Here is a 15,472-nt window from a genome sequence, read left to right as displayed (position 1 = left end):
TGGGGTTGATTGTGATCTCTCCTTTTTCATTCATGATTTTATCAATTGGGGTCCTCTCTCTTTTCTTTTTGAGATATTTGGCTAAAAGTTTCTCAATTTTGTTTATTCTTCCAAAAAGAAAAGAAAAGAAAAGAAAAAAAACCAGACCAGCTCTTAGATTCCTTGATTTCTTCTACCATTTTTTAAAATTCTATATTGTTTATGTCTGCTCTAATATTTATAATTTCTTTTCTCCTGCTGGCTTTGGACTTTATTTGCTAATGTTTTTCTAGCTCCTTTCAGTGTGATATTCGGTTCTGCTTTTGGGAGCTTTCTTGCTTCTTGAAATAAGCCTGGATTGCAATGTATTTCTCCTTAGGACTGCCTTTGCTGTATCCCAAAGGATTTGGACTGTTGTGATTTCATTTTCATTTGCTTCCATGTATGTTTAAATTTCTTCTTTAATTTCCTGGCTGACCCATTCATTCTTTTGTAGGATGTTATTTAACCTCCATGTATTTAACTTTTAACATCTATTCTCTTGGCAATTTTCAAGTACACAATTTAGTACATCACGAATTCTGCCTTTAAATCTGGATCAGCTCATGGAGCTTGATGGCAGCATGAGACAGGACAGCACATGATAAGTGACTCTAGGGGAATTATCAGGGATCCACGGTATGATCAAGGATGCCAGAGGTGGTGACTGAGAGGTCAGTTGGTCCCTTTCTAGGAGTGGAGAATCAAGAGAAAAAACTCCTGTGTGTGTTGAATTGTGCCCGCCCCCCCACCAAGATATGATCATAATCTAATACCTGGTGCATATGAAGGTGACTTTATTTGAAAATAGAGTCTTTGCAGATGTGATCAAATTCAGATGAGGCCATACATGAATAAGGTGGCTTTCATCCAGAATGGCCTATTTCCTGAGACTAAGAAGGGAAAACAGAGACAGAGACACAGGCACAGGGAGAAGAGCAGGTGACCATAGAGGCCGAGCTGGAACAATGTTCAGTCTACACCAAGGATGTCAAGGATTTCTGGGAACATCCAAAACTCTAAGAAAGGCATAGAATACATCATCCTTTAGAAGCTTCAACGAGAGGGTGTCCCACATGACACCTGATTTTGGACTGGCCTCCAGAGCCATGAGAGAATAAGTGTCTTGTTTTAAGTCCCCAGTATTGGTACTTTTCATGGAAGCCCCAAGGAATGTGTACAGCTACCCTGGGTGGGGACCATATTACTGAAAACCTCCAAGTAGATATGTCAGGATGGGCCCTGGGAAGTATGAGATTGTCCTTGGAGAGAGGGTTAGGATCTTGATACAGTGGCACAATGATCTCTGGTGGTTCAGTTGAAGTGTGATTATTTTTAAAGGGGAAATGGGTAAAGACAGAATTAAAGTTAAAGGACGTTGGGCTGTAGAAGAATGAGAAAGCAATGGTCACTGATATGTGAGACTATTAGGCTGATAGTTTCATAAAAGCTGCATGAAGGCCATTTTAGCAAAGAGTGGCTGATAGCAAGGTTTGATGGACGGTGATGGGGAAAATGGACTGAGATTAGGTGTGAATTTATCCAGAACTGCTAGTAGTTCTTTGTATTTACACAGCACTTTATAATTTTTCATGCCTTTTCATATACTCTTATTTATGTCCCATAGCACCGAGAGATATTATCCTTACTTTACAGCCCTGCACACTCTGGAACTGAGAGGTTAAGTTCTTACTTGAAATGACAGAATTTTAAATGATGGGGCCACGATGTGAACCTACACATACAGACTTCCAAATATGCTCTTTCCATGGCACTATGGAGTATTTTTGAAAATTGCTTTTAATAAGCCCACCCCTCCTACCAGGTGAAGACTGCAGGTTACCAAAAGGCTGTGATCAACTGTTCTTAATGATTTAGCTCACTGAACTAAGATTTCCTAACAGTGATCACAAGCATTATGTTTATAATTTTCCATTTAAAGTTATTAATTTTGTTCAGAGTTTAATTACACAATAATTATAGCATTGGTCCCCAAATGGCCAACATTAAAATAATTTTAATACACAAAGATAGAAATTGGTTCATACTGTTTTAATTTTTCTTGTATATTTAGTAGCCTGAACAGCGATTTGTTCATTGGTTAAATATTCTAAGACATAGTGAACCAAACGCTGGAATCTTCTCAATGCACATGATGTGCGCGTGGACGTGACTGTGTGTTTTGGGTGTGGAGGGGATGTGCTGGATGACAGCAACGTAGCAAGTGACCTATGGCTTCTTTCCACATGTCTGGGCCTCTGGTGCTCACAGTTCCTCGTCAGTGTCATAGACCCAGTTGGTTGAGGTTCCAGGAGATTCCCACGAAGATGCACTGGTTTGGGAGGACCTGCCCCCACAGAAGCCCACGGGAGCAAAGGAGTGTGCAGAGCCAGCCTGGGAGCACTGCTTCCCCAGGGCCTCCAGAGTCTCTCCTTCTGCAAGAGAGGGCGCGGGGCTGTGTGTGTGCCAAACAGGGAGCCACCAGGTGTCGTTACCGCTGACTCTGGGTGGACATGTGGGTGCACACGTCCCACCTGTTGTGTGAGACGTCCTTGGGGGTGATGGTCCCTTCAGGAACGAACTCCTTCTCAGTGTGGAACCATGACACCAGATGCCAGCCTTGCAGTCTGGCCCTGTGTTACCGCACTTGTGATTACTTCAACCTTTTCTGAGCTTTTCGAACTTTGAGACTGTCTTGCCCATCAATGTGTTGTTTTCCCTGCCATTTTCCTTCTGTTTTCACTTTTAGTGAGTTTTCTGTTCTCTGTTTAATGCGAATCTCTGTATGTGTTTCCTGTCTATTTCAGCTTCTGATATTTGTCTGTCTGTATTTGTCTTCTGTCTCTTTTCCTCTTTTTGAGACTTTCCCTCTTCACTGTCCCCACTTAAGCTCTTTACCCATGTATCCAGTGGTGACCACGGAAACCAAACGCAGGGCAGCAGTGCAGGACGGTCGTGTCTCCCTTAGGAAGGTTGGACTGTTCCCGCTACTTCCCTCAGATGGAGGATGATGGTGAGGAAGAGGGTCAGATGGCCGGGACAATTCAGAGACTAGAAATGGCCCGTTTGAGAATTTATTAAACTGGTGACAATTTGCATGTTTCTGATGAAGGCCTGTGCCGACGATTTTAGCTTCACAGAGAGGATGGTGTCAGGTCCCTGCTGGAGAAGCTTCCTGCTCCTTCCTTTCTCTATCCCGTTGCTTTTCTGTAAAATCATAGTTCAATTAGCATTCTTTTGGTGCACATTTCTGATTGCTTAGAAATTCCTTATAATGTTTCTTTTTTGCCTAAGCTTAGCCTTTCTAAATGTGATTTTATCATTCTCATTTCATCCATTTAAAAACTACCTGAGATCATATATATCTTACTCTTATTAGCCTCCTTGTGTCCTGCTGTCTTATGGTCATAGTTATTATATTGGGCACCACACTGTTATGTAAAATATGTTCAGTTTAAAGAATAATTAACAAGGGAATGCTCATGCTGTCGCCTCCCTTGTAAATTAGAACCTCGCATGGAACCTCGACTGGCCTGTCCCCAACTGCAGACTGTCTCTTGGCGTTTATGGTGACTTGTTATAAGCAACCCTTTGTTACCATTTTTAGATTTAATTACAATTTTTTACTGTGACTACAGTCTTATCACCCATATGTGAGTCCATCAACAGCCGTTCTTTCTACCTGTTTTTTTATGCGGAGGGATGGATTTCTTTGTAACCTGCATCATTTGCTCAGCACCTTTGTGTGAACAGCGTTATTTCAATATGTTTAACGGTGGTTTCATTCATATTGTTGTAGAGCACACACTTTTGTATGAACACACCACAGTTCACCCAGTATGGTTGTTGGGCATTAGGATGGTTGCACGTTCTGCTTGATAGAAACAATGGTGCTGCTGACCGTTCTTATATACGTGTCTTCGGACAGGTGACCGAGCATTCCCCTAGGTCATATCGCATCTAGGAATGTCAGTGTGGGTCAGCATCACTCGATAATGCCACACTGTTATCAAAGTGATTTGAGCATGTATGACTGGCAGCAGTGAGTGAGGCCTGGGATGAAAAGCATAATAGCAGGTGTGACACCGGGGGGTATTGTCTTTGCCAGTTTTCCCCATAACCCTCAGGATAGGACCTAGCTGGTATGGGAATAACGTAGAAAATTCAAATGTAAGAATGCCTTTTTAAAATTTTTGTTTGTGTGTTTATTTATTTTTGAGAGAGCAAGAGAGAGACAGAGCATGAGCAGGGAGAGGCAGAGAGAGAGAGGGAGACACAGAATCTGAAGCAGGCTCCGGGCTCTGAGCTGTCAGCACAGAGCCTGACAAGGGGCACGAACCCACGAGCTAGGAGATCATGACCTGAGGCAAAGCCGGAAGCTTAAGCGACTGACCTCCCAGGCGCCCTTAAATGTAAGAATGTTTTTAGCAGGAGGTGGTTTATCTCTTTAGGCAACACATGACAAAGGAAACTGGAAGTTATAGATCTTTGAGAAACAGCCATAAAGTACCCATCAACTTCCTTCCTTTTTTCTCAGTAATTATTTATAACTCTCCTGATAATTCAAAATCAATTTGATTTTAACAGCAAGACTAGCTGAATTTAAGGAAATCACATCCATTTTAGTAAAAAGACATAAATTTTTAAATTCTTTGAGAACATCATTAAAACCTATAGATATAAACGGAACAGTGGTGTAGAGAAATTGAGTTTTTTCCCCACAACAGCATTAGAAGTTTCATAGAATTTGGTGGCTTTCCTTTACATTCATGCTAAAGATTAAAATGTGCCTAATTATTAGCTGTGTGATTCCATACAAGTTGTCAATGAATGAAATTAAATACAAAATTTATTCATATATTTACATTTAAAATGAAGTAACTGAATGGATTCTTCCTTATATATTTATATGTAAATATTTTGGACAATGGTGAGAAAAACATCTGAAGTCTTCTAAAACATGTAGGTCATTCACAGATGGGAGCTAAGGTAGCTGGGAGGTCTAGGGAGTTACTTGTCCTCTGTGAGATATGTGAACTAAAAAAAGAGTCAGATTGGTCTCCTCTGGCATTGTCCCCCACAGTCATTGTCCCTCAGGATTGCCATGTCTGGGCAGCTCAGTGACAGGGCTCATTAAGAGTGTGGGGCATCCTTTCCCAGGAGACATCAGCGGAAGAAGGGACTTGGTTCTGTGTGCCAGCCCAGCCACATCTCAGAGTCACGGCACCTCTCGCCTGCTCGTAAGGGTCTCAGAGTCACACAGGCAGGTCATTGTATTCGGGAAACCATAGTGAGAGTTTGGGACTGCCTTCACCTTCTACCTCTGAGAGGCAAAGTGCAGATCTTTGGTACCGCATGAGGGTCTGTGAAGTCATCCTGCGAAAGTGTCCTTTTGCTTCAGAAAAATGTACGGATGCCCCAGTGCTGGTAGAGTCAACCTTTGCGTTTCCTGCAGGCACTGATTCTACATGTCTGCATTCCTATTCCTAGAACTGAATTTAGACAATAACTTGGAATGAGGTAGGGAAATAGCTTATATCCAACAGAGGAGGTGAGAGAAGGTGAGTAAAATGGAACGAAGTCTTTGTGTTGCTCTAGGAATTGGCAAATAGTTTATTTTCAGATGCAAATGTTCTTGAAACAAAAATGCTAGATGGTTTGCATGTATGGTCAGTTGTCTAAAGGAACCGACTATGGAAAGTTGTCAAATAATATAACTAAATTTAATTGTTCATTAGAAATGCCACCAAGTCATTCCTAGACTTTTCATTCTATTTCAGTACATTCATTATACCTCCGGATGCACGTGTGGAAAATTATTAAATATTCACGTTTAGTGATAATAAAATGTGCCCTTTCTGCATAAGTGTACAAGTATTAGATTACATGCTCCCATCCTCTTTCCCTTTGGTTCCTTATTGTCTGTGAAATGGGATAATATTTGTTCCCTATGCAAAAACTCATTATGAGTATTTATATTTTCTAAATGCTCATTTACTCCCTTATGGGTTACCAAAATATCTAAAATATGCATGGAGATTTTAAAAGGTATGTTGAAATTTACAACAGGGAAATTCCATATTGTGAATATTATCTCAATGCATCTTTATGTTGACTTTATTGTTAACAAGGTATGATGATCACTCATGGGAATACAAATACCAATATGAAAGAGACAAAGTTATGAAGATAGTTGAATGTTCATTCATTTATCATTGCCACTCGAGACCACATTGTCAAATGACAACTTGTGTCCATGTGTTTGTGTGTATGTGTGTGTGTGTGAGTGTGTGTGTGTGTTCCTGTGTGTGTGTGAAAGCACTGAGGTGATGTGTAAAGTAGACCAGGTCCTGTCCTTCTATCCTTGGACACGATCATGAGTGGACTCTTGTATGAACACTGTTGGTGACCTGCCCAGACGCTCTTTACCTACAGGGGCTCTAATCCAAACCCTACTTGGTATGAGTTTGGGCTCCAGAGTTCACGGCCATTCCTTTCATGAGAAAGCTTCCCTCAGCTGAAAGGGAGCCACATTGCCAGGCGGTCTGGGGAACTGGTGGGGGCAGCTCAGAGCCAGTGACAGACTATGGGATGGATAGAAAGTGCCAATGCCAAGGCAGGACTGCGTTTCATGCTCCAGAGTTGTGCTGTCCAATACTTTAGTAAGTAGCCACGTTAGCTGCTTACATATAAATTCATTAAATTAAATAAAATATAAAATTCAATGTCTCAGCTAGGACATTTAAATGCTCAACTATGACTGGTGAAGAGTGGGCATAGTTTTGGACAGTGAAGACAGAGTATTTCTACCACCACAGATGGATGCTTCTACTGGAGAGTTCTGTCCAACATCTCATGGGATCAGGCTCCTGCTCTGTTCCACTGGAGACCACATCCTTGCTTAGCAATATTCTCTGCTGTTTTCCTTCCCTCACCCCATTTATCCCGAGAGCATTCCCTGAATAAACAACACGCAATGGAAATTGTACTTCATTGTCTTCTTCTATAGAACCTGTCCTACAGCCCTGTCCGTGTTCATCACATCTGTCATTTCCTATGTAGTGATGGCTGCATTCCCCTCATTTTCTCATCCCCCATCATCATTGGGGGCCTGCTCTCATATGTCTGAGGTCAGCTCAGACCCATGAGACTGAAACATCAAGAAAGCAACAGCTATTCATTTGTAGCACTAAGGCTGCGGAAATCTTGCCTGCAATTTTTCAGGATTCATTCAGGAACCAGATAGGGCAGCATGTGTATGCCAAATATATCAGTGAATGTTATATATTTGAAATGTCTTAAATAGAGACATTATCCTGAGATCTTTTCCTTTAAGATGTGTAGTGTGCATAGACTAGTATCTAGTTTTGTGGACATATGTATTCTTCCACTAAAACTTAGAATTGTATGTCAGCATTGAGCTATTATGGTAATTGGAAATTCCTACTCCATCACCGTATGTGTGTCAGTACTAAGCATTTAACCTCTCACATTTGATGCATTTCTCTTAGTTATTATTGTAACATTGTGTTCTTCTGAGATGTCATTTGAATTATATACTTTTCTGATGTGAATTATTACATAGATTGGCAGTGTCTTTGTAGCTTCTGTTAATTTTTCTTTTCACTAATAACATTTCTTTCTCTCCATCTATAATGTGTAGTTTTTTCAAGTATTTATCTTTCATATGGAAATTAATAATATAGGTGTAATCTATCACTGGGCTTTCCTGTACCGTGTCATATCATGATAGTTGCTAGGGACACGTACTTTGCTCCTGTGCCCAGGAAGGACATGTTCACTATTTCCAGCCAGTTTTATTTATATAGTTTGTCTCAGATGAATCAATGCATCTTACTGCATTTATTTGTTTCATGCTACCAAACAAAATGATGGTTCTTTGTCTAATTACACCATTCTTCAAATTTTAAAAATGTTTATTTGGTTTTGAGAGATAGAAAGACTGAGTGTGAGCAGGGGAGGGGCAGAGAGAGAAGGAGACACTGAATCTGAAGCAGGCTTCAGGCTCCAAGCTGTCATCATGGAGCCCACAATGGGGTTTGAACCCATGAACTGAAAGATCATGACTTGAGTTGACGTGGGCGCTTAACCGACTTAGCCACCTGGGTGCCCCCAATTACAACATCTTTTTAAACGTGGTGAGAAGGAAATGAAATGAAATTTCCCATTAACCTCAGTGGACACATATCCTTTCTCTTGGAAGATTGCCTCTGTGTGCTGCACAAGGTTTAAGAGGTGTGGATGTGAAGAAGGGGACGAGGAAGGAACAGAGTGACCCAGATCAGCAGAACATACTCGTGAGACTCGATGGAAGAACGCATTTCGCAGCCTGATCTTTCCTATGTCTGGTGTCACTAAAGGATAATAATTTTCCTGAATTGTGATGAGAAAAACAATAGCAGTAACATGGTAGACTATGATGTGAGTGCTGTAGTTCCCTCCCCACGTGCTCTCCAGCAACACACTGGGGGCAATTGTTCCATATAGGGACGATGACATTCTTGTGTCTGCTTCAGTGCACATCTCATTTGTCTGATATTTTATTTTTCAGCTGAAAATCATAATCATTTTTGTACCTGTCATGTAGCCATTACATAATTTTTTATACACACATACACACACATACACACATGATCCTGGAAAGCAGCAAATCATATGTACATGTTCATCTCACCAGGATTTTATCTTTTCTCAACTGTCTTCTTTGTCCTGATTGACATAATATTGTTAACATATATCGTGATTTTATTCTCAAGGTGCAGTAGCATATCGGTGTTTTCTTGGGATGAGTTTACATTTTAGTTTTGCCTTTCTTCACCTTGGTAGTGCTTTCTTAATTAGGCACATTAAAAAGTTTGTGGGCAATTTATTTCAGGTAAATATATCGATATGTGTGTGTTTGTGCGTGAGACTCAAGCATGGTTTGTTATTTGTTCTTCTGAGCAGGTGTTAGTCAGAGAACACATCCTGTTGTTGCACACTTAGCCTGTCACAAATAACTGTATAATTATTTCTATGAAGAAAATTTTTCTGCACAGATTTTTTATGTGGAGACCACTGATCATATGTTTATATGAACTCAAAGGAGGTATAAAAAAGTGTGAAATACATTATCGTCTCTTCAAATATTATGAATATTTCATGCCCATTTTGTACCTGTTTCTTTCACACATCAATGGGTCCTCCCCCAAACCTGATTCAGATTGTAAAGTCTTAGAAGAATTAAAAATGCACGGTATGTCCAACCATTTGAATATGATACAACTGAAGGACTCACTTTCTGGTGCCTCTTTGGTCAGTGTATAACTATTCATCTTCTTCAGTAGTAAGCGTGGGTAGAAAATCGTCATCACCCAGCCTCGAACCTGGCAATGTGTTTGGTCCAGTGTCACTAACTCTGCAAGGTAGCTCCCAGAAAGCTGATAATTGTCGTGATGTGGACAGATGTCTGAGATTTTGTATAATACCAAAATATTGGTTTCTTTATATCTTTCCTTATACTGCTATAAGTTTTGCATTATACTTCTTTGACCCATCATTGCTTTGAGAATGTATCTGTTTTTATCTCTGTGTGTTTATCTCTTTATTTATTTTATCATGGGAGTGATGTAAAACATTACAGTTTGTACATACTTACATGGTTGGGTAAATTTTTAAAATGTTTATTCTGATTAGGATGTCGATAAGGAATAATCCTACCTCTTTCAGGAATTTTATGAAATTTAATGGGTAATGTGTGAGATGGAAATTTGCAGAAGGAAGACTAAGTGTTGGTCAATGGATTTTAGAGTTCAGATTCCAGCTGGCTCTGCATGGCCAATGAATTTTCAGAGTTCCTGTTAAATTGGTATGATAATTTGAAGCACGTTTCAGGCCAAAGTTAAGCAATGTAATTGAACGGTACTGTTCTTGGGTTCTCTCAGATTGAGTGTTTGTTTTACTACGTACAAAAAAAACCTATGTGGCTTTCCCAAATATAATACATTAGCTAGAGAGGCAATACTGCCAAAATGGTTATGTAGAAATAGTTGTGACATTTTGAATGTAATTGAATTCTTCATATAAGTACATCCTAGGTCATAAGTTCCTATATCGGCATGTTTTTTCCACAGTAAGTGGTCATATATATGCATGTATTTTTAAATGTGTATTTATGTATTTTGAGAGAGAGACAATGAGGGAGCAGGGGAGGTGCAGAGTGAGAGGGAGAGACACGGAATCCCATGAAGGCTCAGTGCTGTCAGTGAAGAGTCCAACACAGGGCTTGAACCCATGACGCATGAGGCCATGGCCCCAGCTGAAACCAAGAGTCAGGTGCTTACCCGCTGAGCCACTCAGGTGTCACCAGATTATATTTTAATGCATGTGTTGTGTGTGCAAATCCTGTTGTGTAGAATCATGAGACACATGTTTATAATAACATCTCTCCTTCTCCCTTATACATTTTTACATAGCTTAAATCTGCAACATACATATATTTTTATAGTACTTTAAGTTATAGTAAGTGTGGACTGAAAGACCCTTATATTCCAATGACTGATGCAAACACAAGGTCCATAATTTGATTTTTCTTACATTAAATAGTAATGATTTACTTTTTCTTGTAATGTGAACTGTATTGGTATAAGCTATGTCAATTTCCATGAGTATATCATTATTCAAATTATTACTGATAAAGTCCATGACCGTGTGTTTTCATATGATCGATTCAACCCCCTGCCACCTTTTTTTCCTTTTTGAAGATTTCTCTTAAAAATGGCTAAATACTTGCTGTTGACAGGAAACATGTGTTAAGAAAGGATGGACCTGAAAAATGGAAGTTCTTTCACTGGCTTTATCCTGCTGGGTTTCTCTGACCGGCCTCAGCTGGAGCGAGTCCTCTTTGTGGTTCTTCTCATCTTCTATCTGCTCACCCTGCTGGGAAACACAAGCATCATTGCATTGTCCCGCCTGGACCCACACCTGCAGACTCCCATGTACTTTTTCCTGTCCAACCTAAGCTTTCTGGACCTGTGTTACACGACCAGCACTGTTCCTCAGCTGCTGGTTCATCTCAGGGGAACAGACAAGTCTATCTCCTTCGCTGGCTGTGTAGCTCAGCTCTTCGTCTCTCTAGGGTTGGGATGCACAGAATGCATTCTGTTGGGGGTGATGGCATTTGACCGCTATGCAGCCGTCTGCATGCCCCTGCACTACACAGTGATCATGCACCCCCGTCTCTGTGCCCTGATGGCTTCTGCATCGTGGTTCATTGGTTTTGCCAACTCCTCATTGCACACGGTGCTCATCTTTCTTGTACCACTTTGTGGGAGAAATAAAATAGATCACTTCTTTTGTGAGATCCCCCCACTGCTCAAGCTTGCCTGTGTTGACACCACTGTGAATGAGTCTGAGCTCTTCTCTGTCAGTGTGATCATTCTCCTCATACCTGTGGCATTAATCACATTCTCCTATGGTCGGATTGTCAAGACAGTGTTAAGAATAAAGTCAGCTTCAGGGCAGAGGAAAGCGTTTGGGACATGTGGGTCCCACCTCACCGTGGTCTCCCTGTTCTATGGCACAGGCATCTACATTTACCTTCAGCCCAGCAGCAACTACTCCCAGGATCAGGGCAAGTTCATTTCTCTCTTCTACACCATTGTCACCCCCATGGTCAACCCTGTCATATATACTCTGCGGAATAGGGATATGATTGGAGCAATGAAGAAAGTGTTCTGTAGGGATATGACCCTAGATGACTGAGGGGAAGACCATTTGACAGAAGACTTTGAATGCCAGGGTCTTTCAGGTTTTTGTGTCCTCCATATTTCCCCTGATAACTCTCAAGGGAAATTCCTTAATTCATTCTTTTATGCAAGTGGGTGCTCAAACTCTAAGTTCATGCATGCATTACAGCCTCCAGAGATGCTGATTTAGTATTCCAAGGCCATCTGCATCCTATTAATATTTTAAAAAGTTTCAAAGGATTTTCCTATTTCACCCTCATTTGGGAACACTATTACATTTCTAATTGCAAAGAACAAAGACACACACACCCTAAAAACATAGCAAAATAAGAATGGAAACCACCAGTACACTATAATAAATATTGTAGCATTCTCCAGCAATTGCTGGAGCCTATTGCTTATTCTTGCAATTTGATCACGGCTCTATTACAACATTTGGAGCCTCACTGGGTCACAGCTTTTTCCCAGAAGTAGGAGGGCAACTGTAGGAAAAACAAACTTTAGCTGAGAGAAAGCTTGCAAACATCCATCCTGATAAAGCTGGTCACATATCATTCTGTGGTGTAATGTTGCCATTCTGACACTGTTTTCGTTTTGAACACAATTCTTTGTTTTTCAAATGTTCTTGTTTGAAATTAATATTTATTATTTTATTTTTAAATTAAAAATAATTTAATTTTTAATAATTTAATAATTAAAATAAATATAATTTATGTATTATAAAAATAAAAATAATTTAAAAATAATTTAATTTTTATTGTCATTCCCTTAGAGTTAACTTACAGCATTATATTATATTACTTTATACTTTAACAGTACTTTATAAAGTACTTTATAGTACTTTCCTGTGCAATATAGTGATTCAACATTTCCATCATCACAGGTGCTCTCTTTAATCTCCATCACCTTTTTAACCCCTCCCCCCAGGCCATCCACTGTGGCAGCAGTGAGCCCAGAGAAGGGAAGGGACATTCTCAGTTCATGCATCCCTACCTTCGTAGCCCTGTCCTGGCCTTAGAATTGTCACATGTTAACATAACGTCAGGGTGTGCAGTGTAGGTTGACTGCACTCTGAACACGCCCTCTGCATCCTGCTAAACTCACTCCTGGATCAGTCATCAGAGCGCAATCACCCCTGTAAGTCCCTCCTGTACCTCCTAGTCTGCATATTTTGCCACTACTGTTTGCCAGAGTCCCGCTCTGACCAGGCTCATGGAGGAGGCAGGAACAGGTCACGGACCACTGGCAACCCTACCTTTGCAGGTGACTGCTTTTTGGATGCTTGTTTTGTGACACGGGTGAGAGCTCTCTTTCACTGCTGTGGTGTTGTGTCATGTTTGAGCCGTGATGGTGCAGACTGGGAACCACCGTGTGTAGACATGTGGTTTGCAGGGACAAGGGGGCTGGGTGTCAATGCAGAAAGGAGAAGGTGAACTCCTGGAGATCAGTGGGGTCAGGGGAAGGGCTCCCCTAGGTGGCCTCAGAGACAGGACACTGGCTTCTGGGAGGAGACATTTCCTTCTTTCCCCATGGCCCTTCCTGCTATTTTGGAATTCAGTTGACATGAGACAGAGTAACAGGAGAAAACAGCCAAAGTTTTATTACCACCACACGGAGGCCCAATCTGGACATTAAGACCCAAAGAAATGAACAACCAGGTGGTTTTTACCCTGTTTACAGAGAGACAACAGATGAGCGTGGAATTGACAGGACAAAGAAGACTGGGGTTTGCAGCTGCAGTTAGCAGGGAATGCGAAGCAGAACGTGGGCTGAGGTAGTGGGTTAGCAAAAAGTAGCAGGTTTATTTCTACAGGCTTCTCAGTTCTAAGGTCCCTAGCTGTGGTGATAACTGGTTGTTTTTACTTCTTGGACCTGGGAGGAGACTTTCATTTGGGAGATATTTCCTGCTTCCAGGGGGACAGAGGAGGGTGTGATGTCCTCCCACCTGCTCTTTCCCCAGTAGCTTCTATTCACGGTGATCAATATGCTGTTGAGGTTCACGTTGGGGGGCCTCCCTGGGTTCCCACACTTGCTCCGTTTAAAAAATTTAATTCTATTGATTTACATTGTTGGGTGGATTTATTTCAACCACTGGAGTGAATGAAATCTATGAGGTCTCTAGGAAGTGTAAGTTCTTCTGATTCGTGAACCTTTTCTGAGAATGGTTTCAACCCCTTTTCAGGATGAGGCTGTTCAGGTGTACTTGTGTGTTGAGTCTCAGAGAAGCATCGTGAATGTTTCTATTGATTGGGTTATTTGGGATCTCCAGGATCAATGGCCTGTCTTGATCAGTGGTCAAAGCCTTTGACAGGGCCCCGTCCCCCTGAATCTGTGGTAGCAGGTCACACATAATGCTTTTTCACATTTGTAAGTCGTCATTTCAAGCACTTGGAAACATGAAATGGTTTTGAAAGACTCTCTTTGGAAAGCTTCTTTAGTAACTTATCTCTAATGAGAACTCAGTTTTAATGTATTTAAAGGAAGCATGTTGACTAAGAATGTGTTCTTTCTAGCTTAAAATCAGCCTCTCCCAGGTTTCACCCTCCCTCTTAGAAAAACCATCTCTGTTCCCACAGAATGATTCTCCTCATAGTCTGCCACAACGTGTTACATTTTGGTTTTCATTTAGGTAGAAGCAATATATATATTAATATATTATTAAACACATACACCCACGGACATGCTCGTGCACAAAATGTGCTCCATATCCAATCACCTGTGGGCCAATCTCTGAACCCTTTTGTGAAGATGATTACTACAAGAAAATATGTTTCCTTGAGCTTATCCTACTTAGAAGTGCCAGGCTCATACATGATGTATTTCCAATATGTTCTGAAATACAAATACATCCTAGTGTATGTGGTAACAGTATCCCTGCAGATCACATTGAATGGAGAAAAAAAAAACTCTTTCCAAGAGGTGGTGGGAGTAATGGCTGTTGGTAGAATCTGGTACCACTAAAGAGCTCCATGGAACAAACTATACCCCTATAGACACAATAAGCTAAGAAATTTAGAAGTCACCGTGAAAATTCTTGACTCTTTTTCAAATATTAGTTGTCTGTATGTGGATGGGTTTATTTCTGTGCTCTTAATTGTGTTCCTTTGGTGTATGTGTCCGTTTCTTGATCTAGTAACACGCTGTTTTGATTCCTAGATATTTATAATGTGGTTTGAATCAGGAAGTAGGCTGCCTCCAGCTTTGTTCTTCTTTGTTGGAATGGCTTTGGCAATTGGGACTTTTGTGGCTCCATACACATTTCAGGATTGTTTCTTATTCTATCTGTGAAATATGCCATTCAAATTTTGATAGGGATTGCATTGAACCTAGAGATGATTTTGAATACTGTGAAAATTTTTCAGTCTTAATATTTTTAAATATAATTCATTGTCAAGTTGGCTAACATACAGTGTGCTCTTGGTTTCAGGGGTAGATTCCCATGATTCATCGCTTATATTGCAACACCCAGTGCTCATCCCAACAAGTGCCCTCCCCAATGCCCAATTCACGAACACAGGATACCTTAATTCTCTTCAATTTGTTCCATCAACTTATGCAGTTTTAAATGTAGAGCTATTTTGCCTCCTTGGTTAAATTTAATCCTATGTATTTTATCATTTTTGATGCTATTGTGAATGTGGGATAAAAAAAATCTTTTCATGTTTTTGGAAATGGCAAGACTTAATTCTTTTTATTGCTGAGTACTA

The 15,472-nt window shown here is 40.6% G+C and overlaps 1 protein-coding gene across 1 annotated transcript; it reads left to right on the top strand.

The window, feature by feature from the left end:
- Positions 1–10,839: 10,839 nt before the first annotated feature.
- LOC128315737 (putative olfactory receptor 2B8) lies at positions 10,840–12,429 on the top strand. Its single transcript, XM_053223291.1, has one exon. The coding sequence runs from the start codon at positions 10,840–10,842 to the stop codon at positions 11,779–11,781; it is 942 nt and encodes a 313-aa protein (XP_053079266.1). The 3' UTR covers positions 11,782–12,429.
- Positions 12,430–15,472: the final 3,043 nt, after the last annotated feature.

Source organism: Acinonyx jubatus, chromosome B2 (assembly GCF_027475565.1).
Source record: "Acinonyx jubatus isolate Ajub_Pintada_27869175 chromosome B2, VMU_Ajub_asm_v1.0, whole genome shotgun sequence".
Classification (NCBI taxonomy): Eukaryota; Metazoa; Chordata; class Mammalia; order Carnivora; family Felidae; genus Acinonyx; species Acinonyx jubatus.
This window is presented reverse-complemented; position numbering and strand designations above follow the sequence as displayed.